Source organism: Marmota monax, unplaced genomic scaffold, assembly GCF_021218885.2.
Source record: "Marmota monax isolate L192 unplaced genomic scaffold, Marmota_monax_Labrador192_F-V1.1 WCK01_AAM20220418_F8-fsc01053, whole genome shotgun sequence".
In the NCBI taxonomy this organism is placed as follows: Eukaryota; Metazoa; Chordata; class Mammalia; order Rodentia; family Sciuridae; genus Marmota; species Marmota monax.
Genome location: NW_026692497.1, coordinates 42,034 through 60,012, shown reverse-complemented (window position 1 = coordinate 60,012; position 17,979 = coordinate 42,034). Strand labels below are relative to the sequence as shown.

The following is a 17,979-nucleotide window of genomic DNA, read 5'->3' as shown; positions in this document are numbered from 1 at the left end:
ATGTTGATCAAAAAGGGACTAGAGAATACTGAGAATGACAAAAAAATTAATTGATCTGACAGTTGGTCATATTACCTTATCAAGATAAAAATCTTCTAAACAAATTCCTAGATGAGCCCACTATAGACCTAAGGAGAAGGCAGTGCTTTTCTGAACATTCCTTTGAGTTTCATAGCATTTTCTTGAATGTTTTTCCCCACCTGTGGCCTTAACAGTAGAGTTCAATCTCTCCAGCAGAAAACTTGGTAGAGATTGGGTCATTACTGAGGTCCTTGCATTAATGTGGTGATAGTTGGGATGATTTTTAGACCCTTAGTATTCCAGGTATTTTCAGATTTTTCCTGTTTTTTTTTTTTAATTTTATATAAAACAACACCTTATATTAATTGATAGCCATAGTTTTATGTGAGAGAAGAATTCATTGTAAGAATGAATTCTGGAAGAAGATTTTCAGAAATGAATTGAACATGCATGGTTAGCTTTCTAAGTGGTTCTCTTTCTGGTCACATTAAATGATACATAATGAATTTTCTCCCCACAGGTAGCAGCACTTGTGGTATATCATTTCAGTAGATGTCTTCTTCTTCTTCTTCTTCTTCTTCTTCTTCTTCTTCTTCTTCTTCTTCTTCTTCTGGGTGGGAACTCCTTATTTTATTTCTTAAAATTTGTTTTTAAATTATTGCATATAGCCAGAAAAATTCCCAAATCAGAAGCATACAGCACAAGGTGATTACATTTGGGTAATTAGCATCCAAGTCAAGGAACAAAAAATATCACTATATTGTCCTTGTCCCAAGGTTAACTACTATTCTGACCTCTAATGTCATAGGTTAATCTGTTGTTGGACTGAATTTAAATTCAATTGAACATAAGATGCATTTTTGGTGTCTTCTTTAGCTCAATATAATGCCAAGTAATATGTCCAAATTGATAAAAATAGCAACAATTCTTTTTTATTTGTGTGGGTGAATATACCCAATTTATTTATCCATTCAGCTGATGAATATTTGGGGAGCTTTGGGCTAATATTGTTGGGTATCCTTTTGATAGCTCATAAAGTTAACATTTTAGGTTTGAAGGAGAGCACAGTCTTAGGATTAACAAAATAACTTCCATTTTTTTTCATAATAGTCCTTTAAAAAAAACTGCAAGGAAGATTCATTTTTTGCATTCTTCCTGTGTTTATGCTTCTCCTCTCTACAAATTTCTTTGCTTACTCTACACCACCTCTCAAATGAAGTTATCTTTTTTAAAACAACCATAAAACAACCAGTTTTTACCAAAAATAGCAGTGAAATTCTGATGTTAAAGTCTGTGGTGGTGCTCAGAAAGCTCTTGGTATAAGACATAGGATTATGATTTCCCTGAGAGAATAAAAGAAAACAATGTCCTTGCAAAGGAGGACTATTTGTACAGATATTTTATTTCATGTACCTCAAGAATAAAGGACATTTCATGGTTCCAGAAAAGGGTCAGCCTTTTAGCTTAGGCTCATTAAAAGGTGAAAATAGTATAAAATTATAGATGTTTTATAAGTTTGTAGTAAATATATCCTACTTGGATGAGGTACTGCTTATAATAGCAGAATTTAGCATGTGTAATGTTAGATTTTTTTTCCTTTAAACATGCTGATTATAGATCCACTTTGACAAGTTGCTCAGTGAGTTATAAAGGTATATTATATTTTAAACATAGAAGAGAGGCAAGAAAGTAAAATTCTAACAAAAGAGATGTTTGAGATTAGTCTTCTAGGGTCCAAATCAAGTTCTGTTATTCTCCATTATTATGTAACTTTGGGAAAGTTACTTCAACTCTCTGAAACTCTTTCTTTATCTGTGAACCATGGGTAATAATAGTAACTATCCCACAGAGTTGTTTAGATTATTAAATAAAATGATGCACATAAAACAACTGACCTGGTCTTTGCCATCTAGTAAAAAGTCAATAAATGTTGGCTATTATTACATAAGACAAAAAGAAATTATATATAGATAGATTTGTATTGAGAAAGAGAGAGAGAGAGAGAGAGAGAGAGAGAGAGAGAGAGAGAGAGAGAGAGACTCTCAATGGTCTCTCTCTTTAAGGAAAAAAATGGCATTCATTGTGAGTCCAAGAAAGCTGATCCCACACTTTCTCATTTTGCAAAAAACTCCATAGACTCGACAATAAATAAATCTATCAGGACTCTTACTAATTCACTAAAATGCATCCTGCTTCTCTTTGCCCTAATTAAATATGGGAGGCCTTGAGACTTCCAGCTTCCTGTGATCCCTTTTCCTTGGATGAATGGAGATGAAGTGTGGAGTCCTTAATTCTCTTCTTTACAGCACCCTGAACCTCTACCTTATTCTCTGTCGCCAACATCTTTGGGGGCCTCCACTTGCATAGAGAGTCAGATATATTTGAATGTACCTAAACAATTTTATCATCAGGCTATGATGACATCAATTTTGTTCTGTTATATCCTGCCAGCTGAGTAAATCCCTCAATAATAAAATAGTCTACACACGGTCAGCAGAATTCCAACAGGAAGCCTTTATTACTGGCCAGGGCTTGCTCCAGAGCAAAGGAGAGCAGCCCCTACTGATGTTAGGGCTGGGTTTAAAAAGAGAAAAAAACACAAAGCTACAGTTTGGGTGACATTTTTCTCTGGTCTTATCAGCTTACAAAGACTCTAAGAACCTCAGCAAGATCTTGCCTCAAAAATAATAATAAAAAAAAAAAAAAAAAGAAATTTTAAAAATTGTGAAAAAAAAGGGAAAGAGAAAAAGGGGTGGGAATAGAGCTACATTAGTATAGTGCTTGCCTCATATGCACAGGGCCCTAGGTTCAATACCCAGAAGAAGCACACAAACACACACATACACACTCACACACACTCACACAAACACACAAAAGCTGTGGATATAGCTTAGTAGTTAAGCACCCCTGAATTAAACACTCAATATTATTTAAAAAAATAAATAAATAAGATAAAAGCAGAATTTCCATTCATCTCAGCCTGTGTGCACCTGGCGCCCCGGAGTGCGGAGCGCCCCAGCCGTAGGCCTGGTCCCCACCAGGAATGCCCAATGCTCGCAGTGGGCTTCCAGGTTCCTGATGGTCACACCACTCAGGCTTGGCCCAGTTGGGCCCACAATGCCACCAGCGGGTCCACATGGGTCCACCCGGTCCCCAGGAGTCGGTGGCCCACGTGCATCCTGCATGTCCTTCAGCCTCCAACGGCCCCACTCCTAGGGGGCTCAGGCCTGGGAGTGAAGACGTCCTGCCTCTGTCTCCCTGGAGTCGCGCTGGGTCACCTGAAGGCCTGGAGCTGCCTGGGCATGGCGTCTGTGTCCAGGACAACAAGGGCACCACCCAGCTGAAGCCTCCCCAGCTCAGGGCAGAGGCTGCGTTCACAATGGGAATACACCGAGGGCGGAGTGGGGCCTGGTGGCCCCCTGCGCAGGCTCGGGCTGGGCCAGGGGCCCTTTGGCAGGCCACCTGGTAAGCAGGGCCAGATCGTGGGGTGGCGGGACCAGGCGGCCTTTGGAAGAGTCCAGAAAAGGTCATTAAGATATTTGAACCTTCTTTGAAGATTTCCCTTTGGGAGCGAACTGTTCCCATCTTCCTCGGCCGCAGGCCACTGCCGCTGCACTGCGCATACTAGTTGGACTGCAGACTTGGAGAGGGAATTGTAGATAACACGATGAATTTTTTAAGAATTTGTTATTTTCAAGTAATTCTTGACTTATCCTCCTCCCTCATTCTTGTTCCCTCATGGTGACATTTAACTAGTAAGCCACGCAGAGCATTTCCAGTTTTGAGGGGAGCATTGAAGTAGAATTAAAAACCAAGTTTTCTTAAGCCAAAAATCTCACCACAAAGGCTGTAGAAAGCATTTGTATTATTTAATATGTGCTCAGCCATTGGGGATGTGCCACGCAGGCAACCCCTGGAGGCGCTGCAAAGACAGATCTCTGCAAAGCGGGGGAGACTCAGTGTTCTGCATATGTGGACTACATACCTGGTCCCCAAGTGAGAGGGTACAAGGGTGCCATCTGTTGTCCTTAGCTCATCCTGAGTTCACCAGGTGTTGGGGAGCAGGTAACATCTCTGTTGCAGACTTGGCTTTATCTACAGAAGCAGCTTACTGATTGATATTTTTGTCACAGTGGATGGCTTTGCATTTTAAAGAGAGGCACTTGGGGGACCTAAGCTGTCTTCCTAAAAGATAAACAAAATTGTAAAAATCTTTAAAATGCTAGATTTTTACTACTAGACAAAGAACAGATTCATCTGTATAGAGATGATGAATATGTTAGTAATTCTAGCTACTTTGGGAGTCTGAGGAAGGAAAATGCAAATTCAGCATCAGTCACTTAGCAAGAATTTTTTTTTAATAAAAATTAAAAGGGGCTGGAATTGTTGCTCAGTAGTATAACACTCCTGACTTCAATCTCCAGTATACATATGCTTAAATATAATAAAATTTAGATAAATTATATGAATAATCACATAAACAGAGTAAACAATCAAGGCACTATACACAAATAATAAACAAAGTAGGGGTAATATTTATACATGTAAATAAGCATATTTAACTTTCTTAAAAATGGGAACATGGTTCAGGTACAATTTAATTTTACCTAATATTGTCCTCAAGTGAGAAGTCAGAAAAATTTTTACTCAATTATAACATATATGTATAATAATTTTTTTTTTAAATTACTGATTTGAGAAAACTCAGTATTACTGAGCAATACTGAAGCTACTCGAAACAGTGGATCTCAAAAAGAGAAACAAGAATTAGAGAAAATCTAACTCACAAAATTCTAAACACAGTAGTACCTTAGAAATCCTTCTTTAATTATTTTTTTTGTAATTATAAACGAAAAGAATGTTATTATTTTACTTTTTTGTTTATTTTTAAGTGGTACCAAAGATCAAACTCAGTGTCTCACATGTGCAATGCAAGCCCTCAGTCAATGAGCTACAGCCCCAGCCCTAGAAATCTTTCTTTAAATTACATTTATCAGCTATATTTTTATAGTCTAGGAGCAGGCATTGTGAATCACTACTATTCATTACATGACAGAAAATTTTCACAGAAAATCCAGTATAAGCAATAATAAAATGTTCTGATGAGGAAATTTGAATAAATAAATAAATGAATTATATTAAAGAAATTCTTCTATGATATTAATATATTACAATAGTTCAACCTAGAGATATCAAAAATATGCACAGATTTTCTAAGGAGTTTCTAAAGATCAATAGACATCTGTCAAATTATGCAAATTCTTACAGGCATTAGGGTGTGCTTTGTTTATTTAAATGTAGGGAGATAACTGAAATACAAGAAGGAGCTTAAAGAATTGGGAAGTATGTCAAACATGGGGCAGGGTATGCTCTGTTATGAATGCAAGACAATAAAACCTAGGATTAGAAATATAATTTCTGCTAGAATTTAGCTTCTCAACATTTTAAAGAGTGACTTATTTTTTTTTTTTTTGACATTTTGACATCTTTTTTTTTTTTTTTTTTATCTTTCTTACAACTTTTACTTAACATTTTACTAGAAGTCTTAGACAAAGAAGTACTATAAGAAAAATAAATAAAAGATATATGCTTTGCAAAGGAAGAAGTAAAACAGTCTTTTCTTACTAGTGAAATGACTTTGTTTAAAGGAATTTAAAAAGTAAAAAGAGCTAGTGATTTATATTACAATGTTGTAGGATATAATAGAGGTATAGTTCCATATATTAGCAATGAACAATTAACAATAAACATTGAAAAATAATATTTATTTTAGCATAAAATTCAAATACTTAGGAATAAACTTAATGAAAGATACATGTCTAGAGGCTATAAAATATTGCTGAGAGAAATTAAGACGTAAATTAATGAAGGGCTACCTATACCATGGTCATGGAATGGGAAGCTCAGTATTATTAATATGTCAATTCTACTACGCTAGTCTATCCCAAATGAAATTCCAAGCTTCTTTTTCTTCAATAAAGTGATTTTTAAATTTATGTGGTAAGGGAAAGTACCTGAAATAGTCAAAGCAAGAACATTTTTAAAAAGGAGAACAAACTTGGAAAACCTACCTTCATTGGTTTAAAAGACTGACTACATAGCTAATCAAAATAGTATAGTATTGATCAAAGGATACATTAATAGATAAAGGAACAAAACAGAGTCTATACATAGACTCCAGATACCAGGTCAAGGGACTTTTGACAAGAATGCTAAGGAAATTCAGTAGCAAGAGAATTTCTTCAATAAATGATACAGAGACAACTGAATATATATTTGAAAAAAATAAAAATAACACTGTTTCCTTTTATTTATATGTAAAATCAGTTCACTATGGGCCACTGTGTTTCACTATGGGACTTAAAAGCTAAAACAATAAATTGCTTGAAGAAAACAGAATATTTTTGCAAATTTGAATAGGCAAAGATTTCTTAGGTCACAGAAAGCACAGAACATTAAAAAAAAAAGCTTGATAAATTTGGTTTCATCCAAATTAGAAATTCCTACTCATCAGACACTATTTAAAAACATAAATAGCTAGGCCACAAATTTGCCAACACATATGTCTGACAAAAAACTTCTGTTTGGAATATATGAAGAACTTCTGCACTCAACAATAAAAAGCAAGTAATCCAATTAAAAATGGCCAAAATGTCTTAAATAGAAACTTCACTAAAGAAGACATACAAATGGCCAATAAGCATATGCATTAGTCAGTTTTCTATTCCTATAACAAAATACCTAAAGCTGAATACTTACAAAGAAAGAGATATGTAGCTCACAGTTGAAAGTACAAGATCAAGCAAGCCCATGGCATCAGTCTCTGGTGAGAATCCTCAGGCTATACTGCATTATGGTGGATAGGAAGCTACTGGTGGATGTGGGGATCAGACTTTTTCTTTTTTTTTTTTTTTTTTTAATTTTTTTTTTATTGGTTGTTCAAAACATTATAAAGCTCTTCACATATCATATTTCATACATTAGATTCAAGTTGGTTATGAACTCCCAATTTTACCCCAAATACAGATTGCAGAATCACATCGGTTACACATCCACATTTTTACATAATGCCCTATTAGTAACTGTTGTATTCTGCTACCTTTCCTATCCTCTACCATCCCCCCTCCCTCCCCTCCCATCTTCTCTCTCTACCCCATCCACTGTAATTCATATCTCTCCTTGTTTATTTTCCCATTCCCCTCACAACCTCTTATATATAATTTTGTATAACAATGAGGGTCTCCCTCCATTACCATGCAATTTCCCTTTTCTCTCCCTTTCCATCCCACCTCATGTATCTGTTTAATGTTAATCTTTTCTTCCTGCTCTTCCTCCCTGCTCTGTTCTTAGTTGCTCTCATTATATCAAAGAAGACATTTGGTATTTGTTTTTTAGGGATTGGCTAGCTTCACTAAGCATAATCTGCTCTTTTTTTTTTTTTTTGAATATTTTTTATACAGGGAGAGTTTGTGGATTGGGATTGCTGGCGGGGCTGTGGTTTCTGTGCCGAAAATCCACTCCGCGGGAGCCGCCATTTGCTTTCTGCTTGCTGTCTTGATGGCTCCATATACACTGTCCGGCAGCCGCACCTAGAGGTTGCAGCTGGGCTGCGTGCCGAGCCCTGTCCTCCGAAGGCTGGACTGCAGCCTCGAGCGTCTCTGTGGCCTGTTCGCCGCTGCACCTTCGGGCAGAGCCTGCTCTGGGGTCGTTCTGCACCCCCCTGCCAGGGGACCCGTGCTCCGGAGGAGGGGGACGGAGAGCCGCGGCGGCAGCCGCTTGGGCCCCTGGGGCCTGGCACCGGGCTGAAGAGCTGCGGAGGCCAGGGCGGCTCTGCTACGGGCGCAGACAAGCGCGGACGCTTGCCAGGGCGGCTCTGCTACGGTCGCAGACAAGCGCGGACGCTCGTCAGCGCGGCCCAGAGTTTCATTTCTAGAAATCTGGACTGGAAACAGAAGCAGCAGTTTGTATAATCCCAAGAACTTGCTTATACCAGGAAGCTGTAAGGGCAACATGAATATTACTGAGGAGATGTAACATGGTGGCAGGCGCAGAGAGATCAAGTCTCTGACATCTTCAACTGTGAGGGCATAGGGAGCCGTAAACTGTCTAAATGCTGTTTGCTCAGGATCACTAGGCAATGCTGAGCTGACGTGGATCTGGGGTGTACAGGCTGGGCCCCTCAGAACACACACACAGAGCCCGAATCGGAGGCAATTAAGCTCCGGTTCACCTGCTTCATGTGACTCAGCACTAACGATCCCGCTGAAATAATTGGCCGGCCCTTAGGAACTTACAGAGGTAAAAGCCAACCGAGCCTTCATAGGCAGTGGCCACAGGACTGAAACGGGGATTGGGAGAGACAGTCAGGACCCACCCGTTGCATTGGTCATCCGGCAAAGGGAACAAACGGTCACCATTTGCATGGGATATCACCATGGCAGAGAAATGGCGTCACGGGCGGAGGAGATAACTGCATTGAAACCAGCGCGACAGGTGTGTAATCCCCTAGCCATCTCTCTCCACACAGCGGGGGAAACCTTAAGGGCCACTCCCAGCTCTCCTGTGAACGCAATAACCAGACCGAGGGAACCAGGAGTGGCGCAGGACTCGCGGCGCGGAACTCCCGGCTACCGCTCCCACCAGTGCTGACAACTGAGGTCTCTTGCACCAGCTACCGGGGGCGTGGCTACAGGAGGGCAAGCAAATTCGCTGGGGGATCTCAGCCCCAAGCTCTACGAACTTAGGGTCTGAGGGAGGCAAACAGGGAGAGTGAGCCCAGGTGTTCATGAAAACAGGGCTCCCAGGAGCAGCAGACCTGGCGTGTAGACAGTATTGTGGTGAGCGCCACAGGTGAGCACGGCCTCGCTTGAGGAAACACAAGACAAGGCCCTAGACACTCAGGATTGGAGACCCGCCCAGTCTAGGAGAAAGAGCTGCTGCACAGTGAATGGTTCCCACCTATTGACAGGAGAAGCTTGGCCCAGTGGGCACAGCTCCACCTACTGGAAGAGAAGTTAATAGAACTCTAGGACTGCATTTATTATTATTATTATTATCATTTTTTTTTCTTTTCTTTTTCTTTTTTTTTTCTTTCTTCTTTTTCTTTCATTTTCAATTTTTATTTGTTGTTGTTCTTTAATTTTTTTTCAATGTTTCTATTTTTTTAATTTTTTTTTATTTTATTATTATTATTTTTTTAATTTTAATTTTCATTTTTTATTATCACTATTATTTTTGTTAAAATTTTTTTTTCCGTCTTTTCTTTCTTTATTATCTAATCTTTGTTATTCTTGTTTCTTTTGTCTTTTCATTTCTTTTCAATCTTCTTATTCCCCCTTCCTTGAATTCTACCTGCCTACTCTCACTCTCTTTAGTGACTTCTTCCCTTCCCTTCTAATATCTTTCCTCTCAAGCATCAAATAAATCTATAAGAGTAAACAGAAACTCAGCAGTCAAACAGAACAAGAAGTAACATGAGCAGCATAAAAAAGCAAGGAAGAAAAGGAGTACAAACAATGAAGGACAGCCTAAATATTCAGGAGGACCTAGAGTCAGCAGAAAAATGGTCATATAAAGAACTCAAGGAATACCTTAGACAGATGGAATGGAACCTTAAAGAAGATACGAGACAGCAAATCCAAACAGTGAAAGAACACTTTGAAAATGAATTACATAGACAGATAAAAGAAGAAGTTAAGCATCTTTATCAGGAGATTGAGATTATAAAAAAAAAACAAACAATAATTCTAGAAATGAAGGAAACGATAAACCAAATTAAAAACTCAATTGAGAGTATCACTAACAGAGTGGAGCAAGTAGAAGCCAGAACATCAGATAATGAAGACAAAATATATCATCTTGAAAAGAGCCTAGCCAACTCAGAAAGGCTGGTTAAAAACCACGAGAAAAACATCCAAGAGATATGGGATAACATAAAGAAACCAAACCTACGAGTCATCGGGATAGAAGAAGGTACAGAGATTCAAACCAAGGGAATGAGTAACCTGCTGAAAGAAATAATTACAGAAAACTTTCCAGAAATAAAAAAGGAAACGGATATACAAATTGTAGATGCATACAGGACACCGAGCACACAAAATCACAGTAGACCAACGCCAAGACACATTGTTATGAAGATATCCAATATACAGAACAAAGAGAAAATACTAAAAGCTACAAGAGAAAGGAGGCAGATTACATTCAGGGGTAAACCAATAAGGTTAACAACGGATTTTTCATCACAGACGCTGAAAGCGAGAAGATCCTGGAACAACGTATTTCAAACACTGAAAGACAATGGATGCCAACCAAGAATTCTGTATCCAGCAAAATTAAGCTTCAGGTACGATAACGAAATAAAAATCTTCATTTTGACATCTTATTCATATTCTTTGCTTCCTTGACTTTTACCCACATGAATATATGGCTACTGTCACTTTTCTCTTCAAATTCCAAGGTTATTGCTTTTGAGACAGAAATGACCAAGGATGATTTAAAGATTTTGTGTTTGTTGGAAAATGGAATATGGTTCATTTTTTTTAAATTTTGCTAACTACTGATGTTTTTAAATGCTGAACTCATTAGGAAAAATAAAGGAATCATAGAAGAGTCTAGACAATTACTTTTTTCAAATTTTGTTTTTGACAGAACCACTAAAATACTTTGCAACAATTTTCAATCTCCAGATAGTCAGCATCACTTTGAAAAGATAGGTTGGTCATAAAAAGAAAACCCTTTAACATTTCTTTCTAAATAAGCAAATGCCCAATCTTCATTCTAAAAACAAGAACTTAAAACATTTTTGTGCAGAATAGAAGTGGCAAAAAGATATTCTACAAATTTAAAAAATTAAATATTGGTAGTTAACTAGGAATTCTGATGGAAATTTATGGTCACCCACAAAGACCAGGTTTTTATAGATCTCTAAAAATCACATCTCCATATAAAGTCTGCTGAACAGGGTCCAGGCATTTCCACTCCTCATCAGAGAAAGCAATTGCCACATCCTTGAACATCAATGGTTCCTGAAATAAAAATGATTAAATATATATCACATCAACCATATGATCATTGACACAATATTTAATTTGACAAAGGTTGTAATGAGAGTTAGAAGAGCAGGCTCTCACATAGGGAAATGCTCTCAATCATTCAATAAGGTACTTTTTTGTGGTGCTGGGGATTGAAGCCAGGGCCTTGTGAATGCAAGGCAAGTACATTACCAACTGAGCTATATCCTTAGCCCCAATAATTAGTTATAAGTAGTGAAATTGATGAATAAAGTTGGTATAATAAAATCCAGAGAGCAACACATGTGAAGCAAAACACTAAAGCAAAAAAAGTAGTAAAACTTTCCAACATAATCTTAATGGATAAATGACAACTGCAATAAGTTATTGAATACTCAAAAAAGCCCAACCAAATGATGCAATTATACTTGAGATATACATAGCAAGCAAAATTTTAAGTAATAACAAGACTCATAGGACCATGGTCACCTCTGTGTGTGTAAGATATATGACATCAGTGAGACACACCAAAACTTCCAAAAGCCCATATATTTATTTAAATGACAATCTCCAAGTTGTCTATATTCTCATTATTAAATAATATCATAAAACGAGTACCATATATATTATTTCTTTATACCACAACATCACAATTCACTCACTTTTCAAATGATAAAATAAAAATTTTAATTATCACAGTATTACAAAACACTTAGGTACTTGGGCAAACTTGTATAACATGGAACAATGATATAAAAAAAGATAAAAGAGAAAAGCAAATTAATAGACTATTAACCCCACAGTTCATGAAGGAACTGTAACATCAGATTAAACATCCCCAGATATGGGAAATGACTCTCACTGTGAGTTGTATCCCCACATGGCTAATTTTAAAGTAGGGAGTTTGGGAATACTAAACTGGAAAAATAAATTCTGAAAGGTTTTTACACCCTAATTACTCCCCTAAAAGTATGGAGACTAGGATATCAATTTTCATAGTGAACAAACACATATCTAGACCTAGTTTAAGGTTATGACCTGTGATGTATTTTTTTCTGAAAGTTTTGTTTTGTTTTTCAATTAAGAATTTAATCTAGGGTCTACTCTACTCTACCACTGAGCTGCATTTCCAGAATGTTTATTTATTTATTTAAATTTTGAGACAGAGACTCACCAAGTTGCTTAAGACCTTTCTAAATTACTGAGACTGGCCTCCCATTTGCCATCTTCTTGTCTCATTCTCTCACATCACTGGGACTACAGGTGTGTGCCACCACACTTTTCTATACAACATCTTTTGATAACAAACATGCAAATTGCACAACAAAAAAAAATGTTCCAACAAATAGTAGTCCTATAATTCAATTCTGATACTCCTATAGATGTCACAATTTGGGGTTTACTCCTATAGAATTTCACTAACTTTAAGTGCCAGTTGCAAGCCTCAGAATAACATCAGTATTTATGATCAGTTTCCTATAAACTGGCAGTCTCTACAACTACACACTTAAGTTACATATTCTGATAGAACTAATTATGGAACAAAAAAGCACACTTTACTTATGTATACCAGGTTCTTTTTTTAATTTATTTTTTTATTGGTTGTTCAAAACATTACAAAGCTCTTGACATATCATATTTCATACATTAGATTCAAGTGGGTTATGAACTCCCATTTTTACCCCAAATACAGATTGCAGAATCACATTGGTTACACATCCACATTTTTACATAATGCCATATTAGTAACTGTTTTATTCTGCTACCTTTCCTATCCTCTACTATCCCCCTCCCCTCCCCTCCCATCTTCTCTCTCTACCCCATCTACTGTAATTCATCTCTCTCCTTGCTTATTTTCCCATTCCCCTCACAACCTCTTATATGTAATTTTGTATAACAGTGAGGGTCTCCCTCCATTTCCATGCAATTTCCCTTTTCTCTCCCTTTCCCTCCCACCTCATGTCTCTGTTTAATGTTAATCTTTTCTTCCTGCTCTTCCCCCCTGCTCTGTTCTTAGTTGCTCTCATTATATCAAAGAAGACATTTGGTATTTGTTTTTTAGGGATTGGCTAGCTTCACTAAGCATAATCTGCTCTAGTGCCATCCATTTCCCTGCAAATTCCATAATTTTGTCATTTTTTAGTGCTGCATAATACTCCATGGTGTATAAATGCCACTTTTTTTTTTATCCATTCATCTATTGAAGGGCATCTAGGTTGGTTCCACAGTCTAGCTATTGTGAATTGTGCTGCTATGAACATCGATGTGGCAGTATCCCTGTAGTACGCTCTTTTAAGGTCTTCAGGGAATAGTCTGAGAAGGGCAATAGCTGGGTCAAATGGTGGTTCCATTCCCAGCTTTCCCAGGAATCTCCATACTGCTTTCCAAATTGGCTGCACCAATTTGCAGTCCCACCAGCAATGTACAAGAGTACCCTTTTCCCCACATCCTCGCCAGCACTTGTTGTTGTTTGACTTCATAATGGCTGCCAATCTTACTGGAGTGAGATGGTATCTTAGGGTGGTTTTGATTTGCATTTCTCTGACTGCTAGAGATGGTGAGCATTTTTTCATGTACTTGTTGATTGATTGTATGTCCTCCTCTGAGAAGTGTCTGTTCAGGTCCTTGGCCCATTTGTTGATTGGGTTATTTGTTATCTTATTGTCTAATTTTTTGAGTTCTTTGTATACTCTGGATATTAGGGCTCTATCTGAAGTGTGAGGAGTAAAAATTTGTTCCCATGATGTAGGCTCCCTATTTACCTCTCTTATTGTTTCTCTTACTGAGAAAAAACTTTTTAGTTTGAGTAAGTCACATTTGTTGATTCTTGTTGTTAACTCTTGTGCTATGGGTGTCCTATTAAGGAATTTGGAGCCCGACCCCACAATATGTAGATCAGAGCCAACTTTTTCTTCTATCAGATGCAGAGTCTCTGATTTGATATCAAGCTCCTTGATCCATTTTGAGTTAACTTTTGTGCATGGCGAGAGGAGGGGATTCAGTTTCATTTTGTTGCATATGGATTTCCAGTTTTCCCAACACCATTTGTTGAAGATGCTATCCTTCCTCCATTGCATGCTTTTAGCCCCTTTATCAAATATAAGATAGTTGTAATTTTGTGGATTAGTCTCTGTGTCCTCTATTCTGTACCATTGGTCCATCCGCCTGTTTTGGTACCAGTACCATGCTGTTTTTGTTGCTATTGCTCTGTAATATAGTTTGAAATCTGGTATCGCTATACCACCTGATTCACACTTTCTGCTTAGAATTGCTTTTGCAACTACACACTTAAGTTACATAATCTGATAGAACTAATTATGGAACAAAAAAGCACACTTTACTTATGTATACCAGGTTCTTAAAAAAATACATAAACCAGGAAGATGACAATAGAAAACATGCATAGAGCATGAAAAATATCAGAGGGACATGGGGCACTATATAGACCATTTTAGGAAAAAGCTGGTTGAAGATATTATCTCTAATTTTTGTGTTCCACTATAGTAGTGAAAAGCTTCCTTCCCATTATGATTTAGAAGATTTTCCCTATTTTACATATGGCGATTCAGATATGCTCTCTGCATATTCCCATTTTTTTCATCAAAAACTTTTAGTTGAATGCTTTTACATTAAGTGGTCAGAACAAGCATTTGTGACAAAATGTAGCTTAAATCTTGCCCCTATTTAGAATATTGAGCCATCTCATGTCTGCATAAACCAACATCCACACCATTTTTCTAAAACCTCTTAAGTATTGGTTGGCTTCAGAGTAAAGAATTTTTTTCATTTAGAATTTTAATTTATTATTGCAGTACTGGGGCATTCTATATCTGAGATACATCCCTAATCCTTTTAATTTATTTTTCCTTTTGAGACAGGTTCTCACTGAGTTTCTCCTGTAAACCATAGCTAGTGAAATTCCTGCCTCAACCTCCAAGTAGTTGTAATTATTGGCATGCCCAGCAACATATGAGTGTTCTACCCTCCTTTAATCCATTTCCCTTTCATCTTCTTTCTTTGGTTCTTTCCTCTAAAAACAAGCCATTGATAGCCTAACATTTGAGATACATCCATATCTTATATATGATTATTACCCAGTATTGCAATATATATTTAGAAAAAAAAGCCACTTGTTACCTATGTCTAAATTTGTCTAATATGACAGTCTACAAAAAGCTACACAACAATAAAAATTATAGCCTCCAATAGAATTAATAAGTAACTTAAACATCAATGGTATTCTTTTAAAGATCAAAATTGACCTTAGTTTGAATATAATTTTATTCTGAAATTTGCCTTTGTATTTTATGATTAGAAACATTTTTATCATTCAAATATTAGTGATATGATACATTTCATAGATGATGAGAATGTTAGACTAAAATGAGACATTCTCCATCCACCATTTAATTTGCTTAAATATTCAGTGACCACCCAACCTTCATATCTTTCAATCAGCATGTAGTGAGTTTTCCCTTGGAAACTTCTGCACAAACACACTAGGATTTTTTTTTCCTAAGTACTTTTTGTAGTTTATTCTCTTTTCAAATGGTGACAACTTATCATCTCTCTTCCCTAGATGGTTAAGAGGAAAGAGGATACTGATCATCTCTGCCTTTTAAAAAAATATTTTTTAAGTTGTAGGTGAACATGATACATTTATTTTATTTTTATGTGGTACTGAGGATTGAACCCAGTGCCTCATGTGTTTGAGGCAAGTGCTCTACCACTGAGCTACAACCCCAGACCCTCATGTTTGCCTTTCTCTTCAGCTCTAGAATTAACCTGGTTGATCAAAATGTGTTTCTGGGCATCTGAATCTAATATTTTGGAAAAATAATATTAATGTTCCAATATATGATCTATTTACATAAAACTTATACAGGATATTCCTGTAATCTCTAGAGTACCCAGATAGTCCAACAAGGTACTCCATTTCCCAACTGCAAGCTCCTCTGTAGGAAGGGATGATTACAAACAGGCTGGTATTCTCTAGGTAATTGAAAATCCACGGCAGTTGTTGGCACCTTGGGCCAACTTCATACAACTCTTGCACCTATGACCAGTCAAAGACATGGCAGACATTGAAGACACATTGAAGTCTAAAGTTTCTTAGTGTACCGTACACTTGCTGTCTATGCTTATAAAAGATGAATAGACAAGAAGTTCAAAGATTTTTTAAAATTTTATTAACAGTGATTGAATGCAGGAGTGTTTAACAACTGAGTAATATCCCCCCATTTATTTTTTATTATCAAACTTGTGATTTTTCTGCCTCAGCCTACTAAAATGCTGGGATTATGGACATACATATTCATTAGGTACAAATACGTTTTTAAAAGTTTCAAGTTATAATCTTCTTTTTTTTGTCATGTGAAAGTACACACACTCACAAATACAAAAACATACACACACACACTTTTTAAAAAAATAATTTTATCCAAAACTCAGAAAAAAAAATAAGTTAAAATGTTGTGTTATTTGAAATGTACCACAGGGAAACATGATTCATAATATAGTGAATTAGCTGAGAAAAATTATGTTTTTGAATATCATGCTTACAATAAATTTGAAAAATGCACTAAAAATGGAAAATACCTAGGAAGGAAGGAGAAACTGAAGACCCTATGGGCCACAACTTCTCCCAAATATGAATTATTCCATCAATCAGAATTCTCATGTCATGACCCTGCCTTTAACATTCACTCTGGAAAGACATAGGCAAGAATGTCCAGAGTAAAATTTCAGGCCAGCTTGAGGTCACCAATCTGGCACAGGCAAAAATATAGTATTCTGACTTTCAACCCTATTGTGCATACCAGAGGTTGCAGTATATTGAGCTCTCTTAAATTTAAATGGGGGTTAACAGATTTCAAAGCTGATCTCAGGAAATCCCAGATCCCCACACTTAATTCTAGCTATTATCCCCCAGCCCCTGTCTTCTGTTTAATAATGCACAGCACTGCAGACTTTTCATTTATACAAATACTCTAGAGCCCCTGAAGTTTAAAGTGAAAGGGCATGTGACAGAGCCACCCAGGCATCACAAAACCTGGAAATAAATCCAGAGATTTGCCTGAAAGAAATATAAATGTCTCACAGATTTTGACTCCTACCCTCTATTCTTTGGTTGTTTCTCTGATTGAATTATCATCACCCCAATAACTTCTGATTGAAAAATTTTTATCTGAATAGAAAAAAATACCAAGAAAATTTGAACTCAGGATCCAAGATTACATGATCTTGGTTATATTCATTTTCAGACAGAGCTTTCTATGTGGAAAGACCTGGCCATAAAATGGGGCATAAGTATTTAATGTTGAATATAATGTTACATCAATTATCAATGACATATTCACAATTGTAAATGATAGAGTGAGAATTCTTCACATTTTTGGTTTAATAGCCTTCCTACTCTGGCTTCATGAAGTTTGTTTGTGTGTTTGATTGATTGGTTCCAGATATAGACCCCACTGATGCATTACTGAGCTAGATCCCCAGTTGTTTTCAATTTTTATTTTTTTTCAGGGTCTCACTAAGTCACTGAGGCAGGATGATGCTGGGGATCTACTTGCTTTAGTCTTCTGAGATACTAGAATTAAAGATGTGAAACAACACACCCAGTTCATGTTTAGGAATTCTGAAGATGTAGCTAGATTTTGGAAAAATTATACAATCTTCTACAGCACCAAAGTTCAATAGAAATAAAATGAGAAATATATGTGTAATTAAACTTTTAATGAGTGAAACAAAAAATTATAATAAATTATAAATAAATCACTATAAATACTTGTAATTTGTTATCATAAATAATTTATAATAATTTATAATAATTTAAATGTTATAAAATAATTTAAATTTGTTATTATATAAGATTAATTTGTAAGAAAATTATTATATTAGTAACCCAATATATCCAAAATTTTATCATTCTAATATAGAAATGTAA

At 36.5% G+C, this 17,979-nt stretch overlaps 1 protein-coding gene across 1 annotated transcript; it reads right to left on the bottom strand.

Annotated features, from left to right (window-relative positions):
* Positions 1-2,991: 2,991 nt before the first annotated feature.
* LOC131424178 (uncharacterized) lies at positions 2,992-11,439 on the bottom strand. The gene is made up of 2 exons (XM_058579303.1): positions 10,918-11,439; positions 2,992-4,206 (listed from the first exon to the last, which is right to left on the bottom strand). The coding sequence occupies exon 2, from the start codon at positions 3,604-3,606 to the stop codon at positions 2,992-2,994; it is 615 nt and encodes a 204-aa protein (XP_058435286.1). The 5' UTR covers positions 3,607-4,206; positions 10,918-11,439.
* Between the last annotated feature and the right edge of the window lie 6,540 nt (positions 11,440-17,979).

Coding starts and splice junctions, on each gene's coding strand:
- LOC131424178 (XM_058579303.1), bottom strand. CDS start 3,606: ATGGGAACAGTTCGCTCCCAAAGGGAAATCTTCAAAGAAGGTTCAAAT.